Source organism: Peromyscus maniculatus, chromosome 3 (assembly GCF_049852395.1).
Source record: "Peromyscus maniculatus bairdii isolate BWxNUB_F1_BW_parent chromosome 3, HU_Pman_BW_mat_3.1, whole genome shotgun sequence".
In the NCBI taxonomy this organism is placed as follows: domain Eukaryota; kingdom Metazoa; phylum Chordata; class Mammalia; order Rodentia; family Cricetidae; genus Peromyscus; species Peromyscus maniculatus.
The window spans coordinates 9,235,408-9,260,245 of record NC_134854.1 but is presented as its reverse complement, the minus strand read 5'-3'; the positions used below and the strand labels follow the sequence as shown (position 1 = coordinate 9,260,245).

The 24,838-nt window shown below is 37.6% G+C and overlaps 1 protein-coding gene across 3 annotated transcripts in view; it reads left to right on the top strand.

The window, feature by feature from the left end:
• The window catches only part of Cftr (CF transmembrane conductance regulator), a 149,763-nt gene that overhangs the window by 109,965 nt on the left and 14,960 nt on the right, over nt 1–24,838 (top strand). For all 3 annotated transcript variants that reach the window (XR_013049668.1, XM_076566170.1, XM_006991234.4), the window contains 3 exons: nt 1,699–1,799; nt 13,791–14,042; nt 20,868–21,023. Coding sequence is in view for 2 of the 3 variants with exons in the window: in XM_076566170.1 (XP_076422285.1) it covers nt 1,699–1,799; nt 13,791–14,042; nt 20,868–21,023 (509 nt within the window). In the remaining variant the exon portion in view is untranslated. The remainder of the gene's footprint in view (nt 1–1,698; nt 1,800–13,790; nt 14,043–20,867; nt 21,024–24,838) is intronic.

Sequence of the window (24,838 nt, the reverse complement as noted above, 5' to 3'; positions counted from 1 at the left end):
ACACACACGTTCTCTCTCTCCTCCTTTCACCCTTCCTGTAAATTTTTTTCTTTTAACAACTGTTTATTTGTAAATTTTTTTGTTTTATATGAATTTTGAATGAGTAAAAATTGCCACAGAAGTAAAATAATGTAGATAAAGCTGCATCATTTTTCAAAGACATAGGTCTGGAATTTAAGATTTTTGAGCAAAAAAAGACAAAGTATGTGACATAATGTATGTTACAATAAGAAAATAAAAATCTATGCAGATAAATGAGTACCTCTATTTTAAGGTGTTGGATTTCTGAGTCAAAAAGCTGTATGTTTTATATATAACATTTTATTATGTATAAAACACTACATATTATTTTATATATGACAGAAGTTCAGAGTGAATGCCATGCCAGTGCCATATTTGCAACATTATTTGATTATAAGAACAGAATTGCTGACCCCCAGAGGAAGCACCATTTGATGAGTTAACAGAAGGCCTCACACAGCTTCCGGGTGGATGTCACACTGGGGTAGCTGGAGAGTCGGGCGTAGGCATGATTCTGTCCTCAGACAGATGCTGGCCTGGGGTCAGTTCCTCCTGTGGACACTCCAGTCCACTCTTGGGTCTTCCTTGTTCCTTCCTCCCTCCCTCCCTCCCTCCCTCCCTCCCTCCCTCTCCCCTCCCTCCCTCCCTCCCTCCCTTCCTTCCTTCCTTCCTTCCTTCCTTCCTTCCTTCCTCCCTTCCTGCCTGTGTCTCTCTCTCCCTCCCTCCCTCTTCCTCTCCTCTCTCCTTTACTCCCTTAAGATTAGTTGTCTTCATTTACAAGTATCACAACCTCATGAACTCCATGTGGCTTGAATTAACAGTAGAGATCCTCTGTGCTAAATTGGAGAAAATGTAGACATGAAAGTTTTCAGTCAATAATACTATGGCTTATTCATCTCTGTGTTTAACCTTATGATAGTTATTTAGTGCTAGATTCAAGCACTATCAGTTGGGACATAATAACCTGAATTAATAATAATTGATGAACATTTATCTTAGAAAATTTTTATGGTCATAATTCTGAATTTTTTAAAAATTTTATTTAGTTGTCCTTCCTAATCCTAAAAGAAATTTACTTCAAAACATCTTAGCACTATCTTTCAAGCATGTTAGTCTTTTTTCTTCTTTCTTTTATTATAATAGGCAAACTTCTCTCTTGAGAAAAAGCTGACATTAGTTTTCTGACTGCCTGGTAACACACAAAGTCTGCTTTCTTCTGGATAACCTCTGATTAGCAGAAACAGTGACCATTGCAAAGGTGCTAAGCCTGTCTGCCCATGCTACTCAAATGTATGCATCCCTCTGACTTTCTGTAGAGGAGCTCATTTGGACTCAGGGCCTTTTTTTTTCTGGTGTTCAATCTAGTATTTGCTTTTTATTGTTACATACAGAATAATAGTAGAAGAGACAAATGTATTGTATACCCGATACCAACATTACCTTCAGGACATAAACAGCATTTAAAAGTGTAACAATTTTCCAATATTCAGTCACTGTTGATTTTAAAACTTGGCTGAAAGCTTTTTCTATGAGGGCATTATTGTTCCTAGGAGTCACTAACATCAGCATTAAATTCAAATTTGAATGAAATGACGTGTGATGAGAGAGTTATGAGTAAAGTAATTCACAGAAGAGAGAAATGACATGCACTTGTTCAAACCCTTTTTCCATGTCTAGGTGAAGGACAAGGATCGGCTGGTATTATTCTAACTTTAGCTATGAATATCATGAGTACTTTGCAATGGGCTGTAAACACCAGCATTGATGTGGATAGCTTGGTAAGTTACTGCTTTTAATTTTATGAAAAGTTGAGGAAAAAAACAAAAAGAGTAGGTAATATGTATATATAATCTGCCAGTTTAAGAAATACAATGTTCAGGCAAACATAAAGACATTCTTTATCATGCATTAAACAGTGACATCATTTATGTTTCATCCTCATGAGTTGTCAGTGTGAACACTCTTGCACATGTCTCTTCCAAAGAAAATCCTAGAAGTGGAAGGAACTGCTGGGAATAGAATTTCCCCAAGTTCAGCTTTAACTAGCTGATGCCAAATGACTCTGGGGTCTGTTGTGCTAGTATATACCGCCACTAAGTGAGTATGTGAATGTTTCCAACAGTATTCTTGTTCAGATCTTTGTAACTTTGCCGTTCTGAGGAGTGTGAAGGAACTACTGAAATGTCAGGATAACTTAATGCCTGTTTTTTGTTGACCATTTTTGTTTGTTTGTTTTTTCTTTCTATTAAGTGCTTGTTTATGTTGTTTGTTTGCTTTTCAACTAGATGGGTTTGTGCTTGTATTTGTTTGTTTTTCTCGCTTGATTTGTAAGTGTTTATGAATCCTAGATCAGTTATCAGTTCTATACACTTAAATGGCTCTTGAGCCATAGTATCTCTTGATGAAAGGAAACATTAAGTTTGATAGAGACTAATTTATTAGTTTTTTTCCTGTATGGCTTATGCATTTGGTTCCTGTTTAAGAAATTCTTCTATATGTTAGGTTTTTACATTTAGCAGCCTGATGCTTTTCATAATATTCTTGTCTTATTTTTAAAATGTCTAGTCTTAGTGACTGTTCCCTTCTAAGCATTTATCATGCTCCTCTCCTTTTTACTTGACTGATGTTGTCTTGCGTTCGTGTTCTTTGTGTGTCCAAAGACCATATTTTGGCTTTATTGTGCCTTCTGCCATAGACTGAGAGCCCGAAGTGATATTTATGTGCTAAAGTGGTGTCCAGGACTCTTAACTGTATGATGGCCAGGGTGAGAAATGAAAGGAAGCTACACATGTCCCTATTTATAGTTTAATAAAAGATATGTTTTCAGTTACACTTTAGAGTTGGTCTAAGAACTTCAGCACTGATTTCTTTTTAAAATTTTTATTACATGTACTTATGTGGGTGATGTCCATGCCACAACATGAATGTGGAGGTCAAAGGGCACTTCATTGGGGTCAGTTCCCTCTTTTCACCATGGGTCCTAGGGACCTAAGTCAAGTGTCCTTACCTGCTGAGTCATCTTCACTGACCCTTCATTGACTCTTAGGCTTTTGAACTACACTCATTCATTCATTACTTCATTCCTGGGGAGTCTATAACCGCCAGTTAAAAATCATTATACAACTTAGATTTTCAGACACACACTCATGTGATTGTAAAATTTTTATAATCAAATCTCTCAAAAGTCATAACTATATCTCAAGGGCAAAACATAAAATATCTTTTAAATATTATTCTTGTCTATATGTCTTCATAGTTTTCTGAGATATCTTAATAATTCCTTGAAATACAGTTTCCTTGGTTTTGAAGTCAGACAAGTTCCTCATTTCTTCTCCACACTTCTGCTTGGTTATATTTTTGTATTTTGTATTTTGAGAGCTCTTACAAAGAAATATGTATCTGTTAGAAGAAGCTGGAGAATATTATATAAATGCTGTATTTCCATTTATTTCCTTAATTTCTTACAACTGTGACTTTATAATTCAAACCACTTGTGCACATAACCTATTTCTTTACATAAAAACATCTCTTTACATTGTACATTCACAATTCTCTTTGCAACATTAATTTTTTTGGCTTAATGACGTAACCAAACTTTTGACCTTGTGACACAATGTTGTCATCTACAGAGTTCACACTCATGATCTCTACAATTGAGCTTCCAAACAAAATCACACACATACAACATATGGTTTTTAGTAAGTTTATAGTTTTATGTTGGGCTTCTTGTACAGCTCTGTTTGTCCACATGCAGCTGGATGTGGCCTCTGAACTGCAGTTTAGACACCCCTGTCAGAATAGCCTATACATTGAATGTCAAAACCTTTGCTCAATAAATTTCTACTCCACATGTCTAGTGTCTATGAGAGACACTTTAAAGCATTTTACTTTTCCAGATTTTTCCATGGGTATGTTGGACTTTGTATTGTATTCTTCGACATTGTATCTTTCATGGTGTATGAAAGGACCTTTACAAGGACCTATTGTATCTATGATATGGTCTATGAAAAGTATCAATATTTGCATTTGATTTCATTTTAAAGGTTATGCTCTTTGGTTTGATAACAAAGACCATATGTGTGTTGTCATTTCCCCGACAGCACTGCTGGTGGGCCTTCCTGGCTGTTTGTGGTCCCTGTCTGCTATTAACTCCCATCATGCTCCTCTCACCTACAGTGCTGCCAAAACTAGCTAATAGTGCTTTTATTTTCACCTCTTCCTTTGGGAGGCAGAGGGGAGAAAGACTGAACAATGCCTTCAGATTCATGGCCACCTGATGCAACCACCAAGCAAAAACTCAGTGTGATGTCATTTTTCCTTACTGTGTTCTTAACTGCATTCAGAGTGATCTGAGTTTAAAATGGAACAAACACAATGTTTTCTGTGCCACACACTTCATTTTAAAACTATGTGCAGGGCTACTCAGGAAAGAGTCTTCAGAGTTGGAACAATGACTTTATTTACTCATCTGCCCCAATGTAAACATGAATGCAAAGTTAATTGAACTATGAAGTTGTAAATATGGCTGTGTAACTTGGTTTTCATTCTCTACTGTTACCCAACAGGCCCCTAGCTTCCTTCAGTTTTCAACTGTTAAATCCAATATCATAACTACACAACTGCTACTCAAGTTATGTTGTATTTATGATTACATATTTGGAATACTGATACCCAGCTATCCATCAACCCATCTATTATGTTTCCATAATAAATTCCTTCGTTATTCCCAAAGATAGCTCTTTCCTTTATTCCTGTGCCCTTTTTGATATCCTAATAATTCCCTGAACTCCCAGCCAGTGACCTTGCTACATGTCTCACAGAAATAATTCCTTCACTGTCCTCTACCATCTCTTTCTTAATGCCTCACACTGCTAAATTATCTTCCAGTGGACATACCATCTCAGAGCATGAGTTCTTATAGCTTATAGCCCCTCCAATTATATGTACCCTTCCCCCTCATGTCCTTGCTCCTATATACAGGCCAACACTGTATAGTTCCCTGCCCTTTGTGAGCCTTGTCTTATCAGTGAATAGTCTTTTTTTGGTCTCCAGTTCCTACCCTACTTCTTTGGCCTGTTTACAGCAAAATTTCCCAAGGAATTGCCTTTCTCTGTTACATGTTCTGTTCTTCACACAGTTTATTTTATTTTCATCACCGACTTGACTCAAAATAAACACCATGTCATGCACAAAGCCACATCTTTGTCTCTTGTATTTGCTGAGAAGCATTTTCCATGGGTGAATCCTTATACTTCTTCATTTTCCTGTCATTTCCTGGCCCGTCATCTCTTGTACCTTTTTAAACATCACCTGTATTACAGCTGTCTTCTATCTGCATTCTCTCTAGCTATTGTTATCTAAGCCCATGCTTCAGAAGCTGTCTCTTGATGAATCAGAGATGCCTGTGTTTAGTGTATACCTCTCTCTTGCCCTCTAAACATATCCAGCTACCATCTTGACACCTCCATGCATCTATAAAACACACAGCTAGATTATTTTCTAGTAGATTTGACCCATGCTAGGGTATGGGTTCCTATACATCTCCCCCCAATACTCACAGAATCTTAAGGGACCATTAAAATGAAACAAAGGTTCTACTCCCTTTGTCTGGGAGACTAAATAAATTCAAAAGAACTGGCAAGGGTGTAATAGGCAATGTTTTAAACTTAGCACTATTACACCACCTGGTGACTAAGGGGTTGCTCACACATTTCTTCATTTGATAACTCATATCCTTCCAGAACTATCTACCACAGAGGGAACAAGAAGTGAACCATCTTAATATGTGATGGTTCTGCCTCAGTTTTCTAGGAAGACCAACAGTTAAACATCCCTGTTTCCACTAGATGATTATTCTATGGTGTCGTGATATATATTGTGTACCCTGATAAAATTTGCCTGAAGATCAGAGAACAGAGCAAGCCACTAGATTAAACATAGAAGCCAGGCAGTGCTGGCACATACCTTTAATCCCAATACTTGGGAGTCACATGCCTTTAATCCCAGCACTAGGAAAGCTGAGACAGGAAATGATATGAGTGGGTGGAGAAAAGTATATAAGGTGTGAGGAGACAGGAACTAAAGTCTTTTGGCTAAGGAAAGCTTTTCAGGCTGAGGAGTCCTAGAGGTAAGAGGTAGCTCATTCTCTGTCTCTCTGATCTTTAGGCAAATTTATTAGTGTACACAGTATATCACCACACTATTGAACTGAACTGTTTGTGCCTAGTAAAAGGGAGGAAGCCACTAGGTTAAGGACAATGAACTTACAAGGCTTCTGTTTAGATCCCCATTAATGAAGATCCAGAACGTTCTTGAATGGTTGGTGCAATCTGAGAAGAGTTTTCTGTCAATACGAACTCTCTGTGTCTCTCCTTTGTCCTTTGCTCACCTGTGTTTATTTTGGGTTCCACTGAAGCTCCAGTAATTGTAGAAGGAGCAATGTGAAGTGTGGTGGGAGGAGAAAGAGGAAGTTTTTCTTTTCTTCATGGCTGCTGATACAGGATGCCCTTGTATTGAAAGCAGTTTCTGTTAGAAGGATCTGACCAAGGAATTCATTTAGCCTCTTTGTCTTTTGCCTCCTGTTGATGCTAGCTTTATTGTGGTTTGTTGTTGTTCTTACAAATCTCTGTAGTGGATTTTTCAAGGCACGTACCCATCCACCCACAGAGAGCCTTGTATTTCATTCTGGCCCAGACACGTAAAAGTCGAGTGCCTTTAGGCTAGTCATTGTTCCCCATTTCCAGAGCCTTATTTTCTTCTTCTGGGAAATGCAATGGTATGGTTACAAATTTGTTCAGGTTGCTGGCAGCTCTGACACTCTCTGTCTTCTGAACCATTTCACATGAAAGTGGCAACTCTTAAGGTGTATATAGGCATTATTCCAGATCTTACCCAAACCACATACCAACCCATCCTGAATGCTGAAATCCATTGACTGTTACTATAGCTGCAGTTACTATAGCTGATCTAAAAACTTTAACTCAGTGTGTTACTGCAGCCAACAAAGACATAGGCTGATGTTCTCATGCCTTGAATTAGTACATGAACCTAGCTCCCTCAGGAATTGCTGGAGTGTACAAAAATGTGTGGTAAGCTTGGAAAATGGTTAGGGAGGGCTTTGTCCCTGCCACTTTACTTCCTGGTTTAGATTTTCTCATTTGTACAATGAAAGAATGGATTAGATCATGGGCTCTCAGTCTGCTGAACATGAAAAAAATGCTAGAATAAAGCTTCTTGACGTTCACAGAGACCAGTGAACTTAGTTCTCCTGGGGCAAGGTGACAGGACCTGTTGTCTGTGTTTCCTAATGTGTGTCTGGGCTTTTGAGTCACTGGATGAGGTGATTGTGCAGATTCATTTTTGCTTTGATTTTCTGTGAGTCATATCATAAGCATCAGCAAACTTTTTCTATTAAGGGTGAAATAGGAAATAGGTTTAGCTTTGTAAGCTTATGGGTTTATGACAGCAACTCACCCCAACCTTTGTAGACAAGGCCACAAGTGTGTGTGTGTGTGTGTGTGTGTGTGTGTGTGTGTGTGTGTGTGTGTGTGTGTGTGCTTCATTTCTCTTTGGTAATTTTTGTATTTTTATTTTATTTTGGTTTTGGTTTGAAAAGAGAAAGAGGGAATATGAAGTTGGGTGGGTAGGGAGGTGGGGGAGAGGAAAGAATATGGTCAAATATATTGTATGAAAATATATCTATTGTTTTAATAAAAAATCTAAAGCAGCAAATCAAAATATGTTATCAAAATTTCAATAGTTTTTTTCTAATATCTAGATTTTAAATATTATAATGTCTCCAAAGTCTTCTGTCAGTCAGCATTATCCTTTGTATATAGTGAAGATATTTATGTACACATTGTTGACAGAGGACAAGAACGATTTGCTAGTGGTTCTTCCATCTACTAGTAATTATACCCTTAGACCAAGGGTCAGCAGAAATATGGCCAATATGCCATCTTCTGCTCCTTATGCTTATATATTGTCTTGGCCAACTACTCCTGTGCATGAGGCCTGCTTTGGAGTGTGGTAGATTTGAAGAAAACTGATTTTTCCCTTTCCCAGCAGTCATCAGTTGCAAATAATTTCTTGGTCAGGAGTGAGACATTTGTGCTTCTCTCATGCTTGAATTTTTGTCTGGTCTGGACATGTGCAGGTCTTGTGCATGTTGTCAGAGTCTCTGTGAGTTTACATGTGTGTCAGCTCGGTTTTATCTGGATGACAGGGTTTCCTTGGTGTCATCTGCCACCTCTGTCTCTTATATCTTGCTGCCTCCCCTTCTTATAGATCCCACAGCTTTCTCTGATGAGGGCTGATTGGGGTGCTGGTCTATGGGTACAGCAATATGTCATTAGGAGCCATTTTAGTGCTATATTTTTTTTAGGTAAATAATAGCAGTAGGCTTTCCTCTATGGCCCATGACCTATCCAGGCTTAGGTTCTTGTCCCCTTTAGCAGTGTTAAGTATGGATTCTATCACATGGAATAGGCCTTAACTCCAACCACACAATGGTTGGTTAGTCCATAAGCCCAGTGCCACTATTGCACCAATGTATCTTGCAGGCAGGTCTCTGTTGCAGTTGTAGGATTTTTAGCTGGATGATACTGCTGATCTTATTTTTTATGTGTATGGCTGTTTTGCCTGCATCGATTCACCACATGCATACCTGATATCTATGGAAGCCAGGAGAGGTGTTAGATCCCCTGGAACTTGGGTTACACAGTTGCTAGCTGCTCTGTGGATATTGGGAATCAAAACCAAGGTACTCGGGAAGAGCACCCAATGCTCTTTATTACTGAGACATCACTCCATTCTCCTCACAGTCTTTCTAAATTCAGTCATGGCATTTTTGTCTAGTATTGATGAACATTTCAAGCATGGGAAGTAATGTCTCTGTTGCCATGGATTTTGGAGTGTTTGGTCATTGAAACATAATTTTGTTGTCCTGGCTTCTAAACAATTGAAGTAAATATAGCAAATATTTTTATGATGTGTTTCTGGATTCCTGAACAGGCTGTGATGATTTCTATAATTAGCAACAAAGGATGAGCAGGAAAATCTAGAGTTGTTTTCATTTGACTGAAATGCTTCCTTCTTAAAGTAGCATTGAGAGGAAGCTATTGAATGACTTTTTGTTATTGCCATCATCATTATTATCCCGATGCTTAGATTAGTACCTTTAGACATTATTATAAAGATAATGACATTCAGTTTTATGGATCAACTCCTCCTCAAGATATTCAGTGGAAAGTTTTAGCTCTTAATGAAATTAAGTAATGTACCGACATTACTTGAAGTACATGAATCTCAAGCAGAATTCTCACTTCATCTTGGCTAAATTCTAATTTTATAGAATCATATAGAATCTATGTTATGTTAAGTTTTCCTTGCCATTGATAATGAATATATTTAGTGTTTTAGCACCTGGCTCTTATGTTGTCTTTTACCTTCAAAGTATGAGAGCAAAAGGTGCTAATCCCTTGTCTAACCTCATTGTAATTAAACTGTAGCCACAGAGAGACTTTTCCTGTCCTTGGCTGACTTACCTTCCTGGGCAGGGCTGCCCATACTACTTCCCTCTTAACCCTTCTATGCATAGGAAACACAGCTTGATACTGGGGAGTATGTCAGTCTACAGCTCTTATGATAACTGCCAACTCTGAGCCACCTTCCAGCACTATGACTCCATGGTTCTTATATATCACATAGAAATGTATAATAGACATTCTTTTAAAAAGAATTAAGTGAATTTTAAAAGTTCCATGAAAGCAAATAGGGGAAACTAAAACTAGTCTGGTATGTTGTAACCTCTGTCTAATCCAATCAGCAGTGTTTACTCTTAGATTGAGAGGCTGAGCTATAAATCCCCAGGCTTGAAGACATACCTTGACATTCTCCCAGTACTCCCATTATCACTGCATAGGAGAGAAAACAATGGCCTTATTCATTAGGAACAAAGATATAAAAGGTGTTAAACACTAGATGGTCTGAATATTCCATTATTATAGTAAAACAAGAAATACTGTGAACAATTACTATAATAGTAGAATGGATTAATCACCAAACCAGGAAATATAAACTTCAGGTCTTCTCATTTGCATAAGCCCTTTCAGAGGCCCTGGAATTAGTCAGATTTCTGTAGCTGTGACAAAATTCCTAATACAAACAACATGGAAAGATGAAGCATTTGTTTTGGCTCACAGTCTCAGATGTCTCAGTACAGGATTAACTGCCTCTACTTTAGGCCTTTGGTGAGGCAGAATATCATGGCAACAGGTATATGTGGCAGAGAAGGCTGCTTACCTCATGGAAGCCAGGAAGTTGGAGGAGGGAGTTAGGATGGTAAAGATCCCCTCAAGGATGAACCCACAGGGCCCTGCATCTCCCAATTGTGCTTTACCTCCCATTATTTCTACTATGTCCCCAAAACTCCATCATCTTGGGACCAAGACTTTAGCTTTGAGGGGCATTTACAATCCAGTTCATAACTACTAGGTTTAGGGAAAGGGTGGCTTCAAGAGAGGCATCAGTTGAATCTTCCTTCAGATAGTGAGAGGGTCATTAGCATGACAGGGGCTGCCTCTAGTCTTGGATCTGGAAGTTTTGTTTCCAAGAAGGATGGGCCCCCCCACTTTATGGTTTGACATTAACAGCTCTATATTTAATTTGATATGTATAATTTGAATTCTTTTTCTTAAGAAAGATCTACCAAATTGCTTGAGCTTTCCACAAACCTGAGATCCATTTTTATAGAAGATGTGACTCCCTGACAATGAAATCAAGCATACAACGAAATTAAGCATACAGTAAAGTATACAATGGCTTCAACTTTGCTGTAGTTAAAGTTATTTACTATTTGAACATGCCTTTTTTTTTCTGAGTGGAGGGAAGAATTCTGGCTAATTCAGAGATCTAGCCAGGTTCCAAGTAGAGTCGAGGCTTTCTGTCTCTGATTCACAAATGTTCCTAGGTTGTCTAGAAGAATTGTCTGGGAGACTTAATCCTGTTATGTCATGTTTATTTTGCTGAGCTTTTTCTTGGTTTCTTCCATGCCCCTTGGGATACTGAAGTTTGGTTACATGACAGGACACTTTTTAGGGCAACACCATAGTATTTAAGGCTTCCAAGTTGCCCTTATTCATGGGTAGCCTCTTTTTGCCTCATATTGTAGGATGAGAAGGCTGTTTACCAGCCATTCTAAGTTCGTCTCAGGCCACACTTTTGCAAAAACACTTTGTCTTCAGTGTTTTAGGCTAGTGATTTTCATTTGTGTAGGACTTGAACTCATGCTTCTGACACCAGAGCCTGAGCTCAAATGGTCAGTTGCTTGGAAGCCATGAATACCTACAGTGATATACCTTACTTGGGCCTTGGCCTTTGAGATCTTAAAAGCCAATGTTCATATGACTGAAAACGTCAAACTCTCATTATGTCTTAACTTTGAAAAGCCAAATTTTGAAACTTGAAAGACCATCATTGAATTTTCTGCTTTGGTTCTGATGTGAGTTCTCTTTCTAGAGGCAATCAACATGCTGACAGCCCTATGGTTCAAAGAATTGGTTAGTGACTGACCAATTCCATTATGGCATTTCAATAGTAATAAAACTGACAGTGTAGAAAGTTCCTGCACCTGCTACTTTATCTGACTGTAAGAAAATGTTCCATGATAATGAATAGAACTAGACTTTGCTTTATGTTATGGAGGGTGCTCACTGTTATAGAAATAAAGTGTTTTTGATTAGGGAATAGTCATACTTTAGAGTAATTTTAAGTATCTAGACTGTAAGAAACAAGCTACAAACTTTCACTTTTAACACCTGATAAGTATGTCCCATTTTGCACATTTAATGCTAGATGTTCTGGATTTGTCCTTAATGGTGCCTGTTACTGATGGAGAATGTAAGTTATAGTGCTTGTGCCAAAAAATGTATATTACATTTCAAAACTACCAAGATTTAGGTATTTATTTGCTTGTATTTACTCATTCATATATTCATTCATGTCTTCATTCAAATAGGACCAATTACTATCACTCAAACAGATAGTATATATTGTATGTCAGTGTGTTTCAAAAGTATTGAGTAGAAAGTAATCATAATTATTTAGAGCAGTATTTTTTGTTAAAAATCTTGACTACACTTAAAAGTAGTAAAGTTCATTTATTTCTGTGTACATTATATATACATGTTATTGAATATTGTATTAAAGGATTTATAAGTCAAATTGTTGCATTAATTAATCCTTTTCCTGAGGATATGTGAGCATATCTTTTTATCCCCAACTAGACACTGAAGACAGACAAAAGTAAGATAAAGTCTGACTTGGTGAACAGTGAGTTACTTTACTAGCCTTACAGTAAACCTAGATGACAAGTTACTTATAGACCATAGGTGAATGTAAAACAATTTCATTACCACAAATTTCAACTCCATCATGGATTATGACCTCATAAAAGCTGCCCCAACAAGTCTTCCTCTTGTTTAACTTCCCACTTCCTTTTTTCCTAAATACTCTAGGGTCTCCCAAGATCATAGGCAGCTGAAAAGGGAGAGTGTTTTAATTAAGGTTTATATTGCTGTGAAGTGACACCATGACCACTGTAACTCTAATAAAGGAAAACATTTAATTAGGCTTGCTTACAGTTCAGAGGTTTAGTCCATTATTATCATGGCAGGACATGGTGGTGTGCAGGCAGACATGGTGCTGGAGAAGAAGGTGAGAAGAGTCCTGTATCTTAATCCACAGGCAACAGGAAGTGAACTGAACTAGGCATAGCTTGAGCATAGGAGACTTCAAAGCCTGCCCCCAGAGTGACACACTTTCGCCAACAAGGCCACACCAACTTAACAAGGCCACACCTCTTAATAGTGCCACTCCCTATGGGCTTGTGGAGGCCAATTACATTCAAACTACTGCAGAGGGGAAGCAAGAGGGACTGATGGTTGGAATCCCAGGTGAGGGTCCAGGACTCTCCTCTCCTCCCTTCTAGGGAGTGTCAAAAGCTCTATCACAATTACATTGACCTAGCTGTCAGTGTATATTATTCTGCTTATTTTACCATGTGGCCACCAGACCCAAGGATATTTCTACTTTAAGGGGATGGAATAATCATGTTATAGTAGGAATAACTATAGATGCATATTTACTTGAAAATATAACCTTTATATATAGTCACATTTTGCTGATGATGGAAATTTATTTTTAAGTAACTTATTAACAGTATAAAATTTTAACTTCCTGTCTGTGCAATGACTTAAATTTGAGCAGTGTGGACTCATTAAAAATTGACTAAGCATCAAGCATCTATTCATAACTGAGTCAACATATAAAATTGTAGGTAGAGAAATACAGAACTCTCTGCAGAGGTTTAAAAATATGATACATTTTATTACAACATACTAACTGTACAGTGTTGTTCAGTACTGTCATAAGGGGGGTAATATTTCTCTTTGACATCATCTACGTCCTTGAGAATATTTTGGTTATTTGTGTGTGGACTTTGTAACTGAGATTTAAGCAATCTCAAAAATAAACAGGTTTCTACAGAACCCAATTATATAAGTCTTAGTTGATTCTCTGCTTAAGCTTTTAATTATATCTAATTATTTCCTGATACTTCACTGAAAACCCTGACAAATAACCAAGTGCTGGGTGTAACTTGCGTCATAATTTTGAAGTTGTTTTTTTTTTTTTTTAGGCTACACCAAACTCTAAGTATGGTACTGTCTACAGTTCTCAACCAAACAAAAATGCTGTTATTTTCATTTCAGATGCGATCTGTGAGCAGAGTCTTTAAGTTTATTGATATACCTAAAGAAGAAAGTGAGTGTACCAAGATAATGAAAGGACTACGTCCTGAAGACCCATCTAAAGTTTTAGTTATTGAGAATGAACATGTGAAGAAAACTGATATCTGGCCCTCTGGGGGTGAAATGGTTGTCAAAGACCTCACTGTGAAATACGGGGATGATGGGAATCCCATATTAGAGAACATTTCTTTTTCAATAAGTCCTGGCCAAAGGGTAAGATTTCAACATTACTTGCTTTGTTAGTGAGTTTCAATATGTTCAGTGAGTCCCAACAACCATTGCCATGTTAGTAAAACCCAATAGTAACATAATTATAGAATCAGTATTCTGTATACATAGTTGAATGTGTTGCTGTGGGAAGTCATTATGTTTCTTAGGAAATTTAAATTGCATAGTCCTGAATCTATACAATAGCTTATTATAAATGTGACTGTACTTGAACATGAGTGTTCTTGCTAAATATGTAATTAATTACTGATTTTCCAACTGTAGATGCCATTAAACACGTAACATGTACCAAAAATATAACCATCACTATAAAAGGTAGCAACAAATAGGTTAATCAGCACAGTGTAACTTTATCCATGCCTTAATTAATTTATATGAAACTTTAAACTTGACTTTCTTTGGACTATGTGTAGGTATGTCTTAGTTCTTTGGGCCCCCTACCGACCTCTGTCTCTCAAGTGGTGCATTTAGACCCTGTACATCCAGAGGGGCAGGCACATCACATTTGTACTTCCAGCTCATTTCTGCTTTTTGTTCTGTACTCTTGCTCTTTATTCCTCTTTTTATTTTCAATCCTTTTCTTTCTGTTGTGGTTAGTATTTTATGATGCCAAGTCTTTCTCTTTTCTTATCATAGTAATTCTACTTTTGTGAACTTTTAAAGTTTTCTCTAGAGTTGACAGTATATATTTACAATGAATCCAGGTCCATTTAAAAATGTGTAATAACATAAGTAGCATCATACCTTATCGTCTCAGTTTCTCCCTCCTGTGTTTTACATTATTTTAATGCTTCGTTTCATTTATTTACATATTCTACGTGAGCAAATGCATGTTAAAATGTTCCACTAAGAGAAAAGTAAGATTTCTCATTTTGCTGCCACTTCTTTTACTTTCTAAAGTGCTTCCTTTATTCATTGAGGTCCAAGTCTGCAGTCTCTTGTTGATCTAAGTTGCATCTTTCCTCTTCTCTGAAGAAGTTCTCTTAGCAAGATAAGTCTGTTGACAGCACATTGCCTGTAGGTTTGTTTGGTAGCTTCTTATATCACCTACACTGTTGAAAGACAGTGTGACAAGCTATGTAATCCTACGGTGGTGGATTTTCTTTTTCTCTTTCACTCCATTAATTTCCTGATTTTATGGTGTTCATAAAGTTCTAAGTAATTCTTATCACAATTTTTTTTTTTGGTAAATAATGAGTTTTTCCTCTGGGCTTTCTTCAAAAGGTTTTCTTTCGTAATTTTTGTAGTTTCAAGATGATTGCTGTGGTATGACTCTTTGGCTTTGAACAACATTCTGCATGTTTTTCTCTATGTGTGGAGTAGATGACACTGATTGTGAGGGGTGGGATTCTTGCTGTGTTTGAAATAATCCCCTCAGTCCTTTATTTCTAGCCTCCTGTTTTTCTCCTTCCCTTCCTCCTTCCTTTTTTGCCTTCTTTCTTTCTTTGGAATTTACATTATGTACATGTTACACTTTTTTTCTAGTTTTTCATGTTTCTTGGCTATCCTGTTATTTTTTTCCTGAGGCATTTTTGATGTTGGCTGCTTTTATTGACATCCTCACACTCAAAGGTTCCTTCCTCAGACATATCTAAACTATTGATGACCTCACCAAGGCATTCTTCATCTTTGTTGGAGCAATTTTTTTGTTATAGTTTTAGAATTCTTTTGATTCTGTCTTGGAATGACCCCTTTTTACTAATGATCTATCTGTTTCTATATGCTAACTTTCCCATAAAACCCTTATCACATTAATCATAGTTGTTTTCCATTCCTAGTATGTTAATTATGTGTCTTTGTCACATCTGACTTTCTTCTTTCCTAATATTGCTTATTATTTACTTTTTTTTCTTTTTACCATGTTTAGTAATTGTTCTCATGAAAGCTAAACATATGTGATCTGCTTGGGTAATGGACTGTAATAATAGGCTGTTAGTAATTGACTGGATTCATGTTAGCATGTAGAGTTCTGTAGCTCTGTGATTACATCTTAGTAGGTTGGAGAAATTATGCCTTCAGCTGTGAATGTGAAAGTGCCAACAGCTTGTTCACCCCCTTTTGATAGTGCAGGACAGTTAGAGTGGACTGGCACTAAATGTTTCTGTTTCCTAAAGTTAGGCTGGGCTCTGGAAACAAATCTCCAGGAAGTAGATATGATAAAATAGAGTCACTCAAGAGCGGGTCTTAAAAGGAAGATAATGTTCTGACCTATCTCAGAATGATCCCTCTCTCCTGTGGTTGCTTGAAACCTAAGGGAACTTCCTCTAGTCTTCCAGAGTGGTCACTGGAGGGTGCTGGAGATGGCTTCCCTCTCCATAGTCCACAGTTAGCCAGGGCCATTTTTCAGTAGACTTTTGGTACTGGCTCCCTCGAGGTTTCTCCTTGCTGATTTCTGCTTGTCAAGTGTGACTGTATCTGCTTATCTTTCTCTCTAGTTCTAGGGCACAGTCCTTTGCTCTGTGGCTTTACCTCCCTGACAGAAAATCTGCTGTTCAGTCTTTTTAATTAAGGTGGTATGACTTGCCTGGCAGTTGTGGCGCACGCCTTTAATCCCAGCACTCAGTAGGCAGAGGCTGGTGAACTCTGAGAGTTCAAGGCTAACCTCATCTACAAAGCAAGTTCCAGGACAACCAAGGATGTTATACAGAGAAACCTTGTTTCAAAAAAACACAAAGGAAAAACCAGAGTGATTTATTTCCAAGCTCCACATGAATAAATGACTTAATCTTACTAGTAGGTCACATTCTTCCTTAGAATTGGAATTGACTATTAAAACAGCATTCTGAACAGTTGTCTCCAGAATATCAATTCTACAGCCTTGCCTTTAAATTATAAAAGGATGTTTCAAACATATTTCTCATATGCTGAATTGAATGAAGGAATACATTCAAATATGTTTGAATATTTTTGATATTGCAAAACATTATGCACAGTCAATTTCAGGCAAATTGCTTATTTAAAAGGCAGTTGAAAATTGGGCTTAAATATTAATCTTTTGATTTTTAATGAATTTAGTGTTCTTAGCTATATGAAAAAGTAAATATTTTGTGTAGAAAAATTATTCAATCTTGGTATTAAACTACTTTGTTTATGAAAGTTACTTCAGGAGAAAATGTTTTTTTTTGTTTTGTTTTGTTTTGTTTTGTTTTTTTGGTTTTTCGAGACAGGGTTTCTCTGTGTAGCCTTGCACCTTTCCTGGAACTCACTTGGTAGCCCAGGCCGGCCTCAAACTCACAGAGATCCACCTGGCTCTGCCTCCCGAGTGCTGGGATTAAAGGTGTGCGCCACCACCGCCCGGTGAAAATGTTTTCTTTTATTAGCTCTTAATCAAATATCTCACAAAATTTATTTTTTGTTGTTCATTTTCAATGCATGAAGAATATAACAACTAATTTACAATTTTTTCCTTAAAAATACATTTGTGGCTTGGTGCATAGCTGAGTTGGTAGACTGCTTACCCTGCAAACTGACACCCTGGCTTCAGTCCCCAACAACACACACAAACACAGAAATCTTTTTTCCTTTTTAATCTCAAACTTTTCCTTAAAAGCATTTGATTATTTTAACCTAAACTTTTAACAGCCAGATTACTTTTCTGAAGTGGATTCAATCAATCTGTCTGTCTGTCCATCCGTCCGTCCATCATCTATCTCTCTATCTCCATCTATCTATCTGTCTGTCTGTCTGTCTGTCTGTCTGTCTGTCTATCTGTTTATCTATCTATCATCTATATCTATCTATCTATCTATCTATCTATCTATCTATCTATCTATCTATCTATCAATCATCTGCCTACCTACCTACCTACCTATCTACCTATCATCTATCTATCTAAGTGTCTCACATGGGCCCCTATATTCACACAAAATAAAGACAGGGGTTTTAATTGTGAGTTAGATCTGTCCTAATAGATAATTCTGTACTTACCAAATTCTTCAGCTAGCACATTGCATTATATTATAGTACTGAATAGTCCTGTAATTAGATGTTTAATCCTTCTTAGGGATCTATTCCTTCAGGATCTATTTTTGATAACTTTAGCTGCTGTCTCCATTTGTAGTCTATTCAAAATACTGCAATACAAAAAAATTGTTCATTAGAATATCTGTGTTCTGATCAAATCAACACACCTAAATATGTGTTTGATTTGTTAAGCATACACCTCATTCTGTCTTTATGAAATCTGGAGTGAAGCTGCTGAGTCAGTCAATCATTTGAGTAGCCCATGTGTCTTACTAATACGAAACAGGGTCTCAGTTATAATCACCTGTGAATCTACATTGCATTTGATTGGCTGTCTTGGTTTCCGTAGACCACAAAGAAATGAGATAATTACAGTGCATTTCCCTCTGCCGCCTGTTAAGTGCAGGTACAGTGCTTTAAAGGGACCACACCACAACTGCTGTACTCAGAACACAGTGCAACTCCTGTTAATACTCAGTTCAGAACTGCTTAGCTCTCCACATCATAGTTTGATTTATCTTGATCCAAAATTTCCAGAGATGAGGTACATTGAAGTTACTAAAGAACATTGAATTGAGCTTAGGATACATCTTAAGAGCTTATTTGCAGGGAGTACTCTTACAAATAAGATAATTATTATGTGACAATTATTCAACAAGACGACTTTGTTAGGGTATAAACTAATTAGGCTCCTTGCTGTTGAAAAACTGGTCAGACATAATACATGTCAGCACTTTGACGTGAGGAAACCAGAGCAATAGCTGGAGGGTTTAAAGCTAAAGAAAATATTTATTAATTGCCTCTCAGCCCAGTATTATCCCAACATAAGAACTGAGTTATTTGAATTATCTGAATATTTCAGAATTTCCTTTTGGAAGAAATGCAGCATGGTCATTTACCCTACTAGGGATTTGTACTTCAAGGTTCTTTCTACCAAATATCACTTTCATTTGTTGAATTTCACTTTATTTTTTTTTCTCCTGTATATCACCTGCACTGATACATTCTGATTTCTTATGTAATGCTTCACTGCAGTGTTGGAAAAATTAGAACATATGGCAAATATGTACATGTACATGTTCAACATGGGCTAGTGCAGAAATAGAAACGTACACATGGAATTCCTCAAAGTTTTAAAATTAAGATTTGATCTAGTAATTGAACAAAATTAAATAAGTCTATTATTTATTTGTAAGGTCAAATAAATATATATCCGCTCATTCATTGGCTCATCTATCTGTCTTAGCCAACCCTAGTCTTTATTGAGCACCTTTTGTAAACCAATTGCACATTGGTCCATTATTCATCCACTCTTGCATCCATCCATTTTTTCATCCTTTATCCTCCAAACTAATTATCCCTCGTTCAGTTCAAGTAAGTATTTATTGAGGATCTTGTGTAAGACCACATTATCCCTGATGGAGAAACAGAAAAAATAGGTAAATTATGCAACCTTTGTTGAATATATATTTTTTATATAAACACAAGGAATAGAGAACATAAATAATTGCCAACTTCTGCATAATATTTGCTTGGTCATATTTTCCCAAGAAAAGAGATTTATGAAAATTACCTTACAGAGTTCTTCTGTTGCTTAGGAAGGCAGTGATTATTGTTATTACTCTTTATCAGCTTATCACAAAGGCCTACATTGTTACCAAGTTACTAATAAATACCTTGTAAGTTACTTTTATTATTTTCATTTATTGAGCCCCATGCCATGGTTTGGGTTTATAAGTTATTACTAGCCTATGATGAAATAAGTACAGGATCTTCAAATAATTAGAAGTTCATTTTATAATATATTTAAAGTACTAATTTGCAGTGAATTTATGTGAAGAGCACTTTTATAGATGACACTTTCTCTCTAAAGAGGTCAGATCATAAGAAAAGAAGGGGCGATGTGAACAGGATGAAACACATTTTAAGTGCTACAGATATTCAGCAGGTTTTTCTTTGGTCAGTTAACGATCTTAGGGAGCCAAGCCTCTATCAGAACAAAGTGTGTGAGTTTTGAGGGCTGCCTAGACTGCTGATCTCCTCATGTAATTGGAGGAAGCCTTGATCCAATGCTGTCCTCATGTAGCCTTGGTCTTTGGATAGTGAGAATAGTTTCTTTAATAATAGTTCCTTTTCAGCTTCTTGAAGTTCCCTTCTTGCCACTAGGGTCATATATTAGCACTTGATTTGAACATTGCCAGAGCTAAGCTATATTGAAACCTCAGATCAACCTGCATTCTATGAGAATATATACTTTCCTGAACATATTTTATCTTTATCTTATTTTATCATCAGGTCTAAACTTGACACTGTTTAATTTCTTAGGGGTAGAATCTTTCTTCCCCCTTTCAATGCTGGGGCCCAAGCCCAGGGCCTTGTACATGCTAGAAAGTGTGGCTCAACTAATGAGCCACACTCCCTTGTCCGGGGGCAATAAATAAATGTTAGGCCTGTTTTGAGTCAGTTTTCAAGTTTTTATCCATGTTCAAAAGTACATCTAGCTGTAGGTCCCTGGTTTTAGTTTGAGCTCATCTGTAGAGTTGATGTACATCTAGATAGGCTATTTTCACCTTTTCTTGATGTAAAAATGGGCACTTTTCACCTTGTTCTCATCAGTGGCCAATGAAGCCAGCATCAGGAATACAATCCCTGATGGCCAGTTTCTGATTTCTGTTCCTGATTATTTTTCCTGTATTGCTAATGATGAGAACTGGGAGTGTGTAAAAGGTTTAAATGACTGGGTAGCCAGAGAAACGGTCCTGCTGGTTTTAACTGAGGAGCAGTCCTGAGTGGAATCTGCTGTGTGCTTTCCTTATCTCAGGAGTAACCCCATCACTTACACCTTAGGTGGGCCTCTTAGGAAGAACTGGCTCAGGGAAGAGTACTCTGCTGTCAGCGTTTTTACGCTTGTTGAACGTTCAAGGCGATATACAGATCGATGGCGTCTCGTGGAACTCCATGACCTTACAGGAATGGAGGAAAGCTTTTGGAGTAATTCCACAGGTGAGCACAAAAATGTAAAAACACAACATTTTTATCATTGTTTGATGTACTTAAGAAATTCTTATCACTCTGCAAAATATATTTGGTGGGTTCTGCTATCTCTCCTGTTGTGGAAGAAAAATGTACAATAAGGCATAAAAACACCTCGCAAAGTTTGGAATTCTGTGTGATGTATATTTGTTGAAATGTTTTGGTAGTGCTTTTATTTTTTTTCCTAAAGCACAGTCTGTAGCAGCAGCCTGGGGCGTTGTTATGACTGGTTTCATAGTCCTGTGTCAGTGTTCAGAGCTCCAAGTGAGCAATAGCAGCCCATGGGTAAATGCTTTGCAAGATGTGAAAAATGCTTCTGAAATCACGAGCTCTTGACATAACACAGTGGAAATGGAAATCAAAAGTGCAGTGATTGTCCTTTGGAGTTGGAATAGGAAGAACTATGTCAGATTAATCTATAGCCTGTAAATTTCCACCCTTGATTTGGGTCATGCAGGGTCTTTCCTCTCACTGTACAGTGTCGTTCTGTGTGTGTTACTGCACAAGCTGACATCCTTCCTGTACAGAAGAGAACAGCAACATTTGCCAAAGTGCCCCAAATGCAAACCAAGAGATCTTTACTGAGACCAAAGCCAGAACACATTGGCAGTGTTGGGGCTGCTGTTTGCCCTTTCTCCAATACTTTTCCTCCTTTTGTTCTGCTAAGCACAGAACCCACTCCACTAAGACGGTTCTTTTAAGCACCCCTGTACTTTTAACACAAAATTAGCATGCCAGAAGCATCACCAGGTAGACCAACTGCAAATCTAGACCAAGAAAATGCTTGTATTCTTGACAAATGGTCTTCCCAAAACATTTGCTCCTTTCACGTGGTGAGGCACTAAATATTGTAACTGCCAAACTGATGCTTTCAATTCATTTCTATAGTTTGCCGTTTCTCCAGAAGCTGCATCCTGGCTGGAGTTGTGGAAACATCCTTTTTTCCTTAAAAAGACAAAAGGGATTGTCAGACTGTCTAAAGATAAAGAAACATTAGGCAGGCAGGTTTCCTGAGGTGATAGAACTAGGCAAGTAAAAATGCTGAGAACAGTGGAGGCCAGTGTGGTTGTCAGAGAAGCATTGCCATGGAGTTTCCCTAAGTCTTCTGCTCCCAGTTCTAAAGAACACAGTGACATCTTTGCCTCTGTTGTCCCTGTTCACACACAACTACCCACTAGAAAAGCCGACTCTTAAAGGTCACTCCTCTTGCCCTTCATTGTGCCTGGCACACAATAGAAGGACTCTCTACTCCTTGCTAGTTCTGCTTAGGAAGTTACAGAAACAAGACCCAGAAGACAACAGAATGGGCCGGAGTTAGGGAAATTTGTCTTGCCTTTCTGCGTAAGTGAATCTTCAGACTTGCCTCTTTTCATTTCTGCTCTTTTAGAGCATCAAGGTTTACATAAAACATGGGAAAATGTACTCAGAGGCTCCTCCAGAGATGCTGATGAGGACCATAGAGTAGTTTTGCTCAGTGTCTCAAGGACATCTGCCCGCATGGTTAACATTGTCTCAATGACACATTTTGAACATCATGGAAATACCTAAGAAAGAGAAGAGGACAACGTCCTCACATACTTGACATCTAAACTAAGGGCTACTTTACTTTTCCTAACATGCTTTTCCTTTCCTGGAGTTTGATTTTTAGACAGACACAAAGACTCAAGAGAGTACCGAATATCCAAGGAGAACTAATTTTGTTTGCTTTTACATTTTTTCCTTTCTCCTGTGACTCTTCTTACAAGGGCATGCTTCTGAAGATCACTCTACTTTGAGCTAGTGTAATACGCTAGGCTCATTGGCCACTGGTTTTCGGACACGTGAAAAACATCCCCTCTCTCATACAAGGGATCCTGAAGCATTAGCTGTGGAGTCCCAAGCTGCCAGTGGTTAGAGTAGTTCCTGGCAGGTGTTTTGTTTTTGTTTGTTTGGTTTGTTGTCACAGTTTAGCATCTAGAAAGCAATCTCGGAATACCTGCAGCCCAGAAGACAGGCTGTCACGGACATTCCAAAGCAGAGCCTCTTCCATTTGTTCTATTTTGGCTCTGAGTTTCGAGTCAAGAAGAGAAGACACTGAAGCTCATAGTTGGCATCTCATTGGCTTAAACAATTAGAATACCAAGATGAAAATGTTCACGAACTGTGGACCTTGTTAAGCAGGAAAATTAGTGAAAAACCGTTGTTTTAAAGCTGCAGTTACAAATTTGGAAGACTGGAAGTTCTTCTGAGTAAATGACGAGAACTTTTATTTTTTGTTTTCATTTATTTTTATTGTACATGGTATGTGTATGAGAGGAAAGGAGAATGTGTGGCTGTATATACGATTTGAAACACTTGCAGAGGTCAGAGCACAACTTTCAGGATCGGTTCTCTCCTCCCACCATGGAATGTGGAATTTGGATTCAGGTCATGAGGCTTGTATGGCAAATGTTTTTATCCGCTGAGCCATCTCGCTGGCTTCTTTTCTTAGTGGTTTGAAAATACCCAACATCCACCCATCATTCTTACCACAGACAGAGTGGGGGAATCTTTCACTTTGGAAGCTATCAGATAGCATGTGTGGATATAAACAATGAAGTTGCTAGGGCAACAGGTGACGGCTTAAAATGTGCCATATAAAATTACTAAACTTTGTGCTTGTAGCTATATTACGGACTTTTTAGTTATATCAAATGTAGAGATACCACTTGTCCTTGTTATGCCACCGAGTTCCAGTCCAGCCTGTAAACTTCTAATGAGAAACTCAGAATGATGCTCATTGTCATATGACGGGGATTAAAGAAACAACTGAGACCAAAGGGAGAAACTGAAAATGTTAATTGAACAGAGCCGTCTGTCGAGGTTTGGGCCAGTGTGTGGACAGTGACAAATGAGCAGACCCCAAAGCTGCTGTCACAGCCTCCTTCCCTGCTGCTTGTCTCCTTTCTTTCCTTGTCATCTGTCTGCAGCAAACATGTAACTGTTTCCTAGTCAGACTAATAATTGAGGATTTTTTTCTCCAATGCAAATGCTCTGCTTTTACTGTCCACACCCAGATGGGGTCTCAAACCTTGTTTATGACTTTCTTCTTGTACTTCTGATAGGTCTTATTTTCAAATTATCTGCATGTTCATTTAAGTTATGTTTAAAATTTGAACACATTGTAGATGTTCTAGTTAAAATGCAAGATTTAAACACAATGATCAAAAAATTTGTAGCAAAATTACAAAAAGAATGATAGAAATACTAAATAAAATAATTTTCTTCTGAAATTTTCCCTCTGTATAAGATGTGTAACATAACACCTTGCATGAGTGGAATTCAAAATACATTGTTCCATGCTGAATCACTAAATGCTGCTGTCTCACATTTGTGGCTCTGTCAGCGTTTGGGCTCTAATCTGTATAATCTTAGGCCACTTGTTTTATTTCTCTGTGTCATAGTCTCCTTATTTGTAAAATGAGTATAGTGATAATAACAATTCCTTGTACTTTTGTGAGAACCAAATGAAAAGTGTTTAGATTCCTCCTATCCACATTGCTTTAGCATTATTCTGTATGTGATGGCTATTATTATCATTTGTAATTCTATAAAGAAAATAGTCATGCCTCCTTTGTCTGTTATTGGACTGAGGTATGTTCTATAAGTATGAATAAATGAGTGTAGACAGTTTCACAAAGAAAGTTGTAAAGAACACACGTCAGAAAGTGTCATAAAGTTTATAGGTTTAGAAAGATTGTGTACATGGGGTTCTAGGCAGGGAGACTCTGAACAAGACAGGTCAATATGAAGAGGAAAAAAAGAAG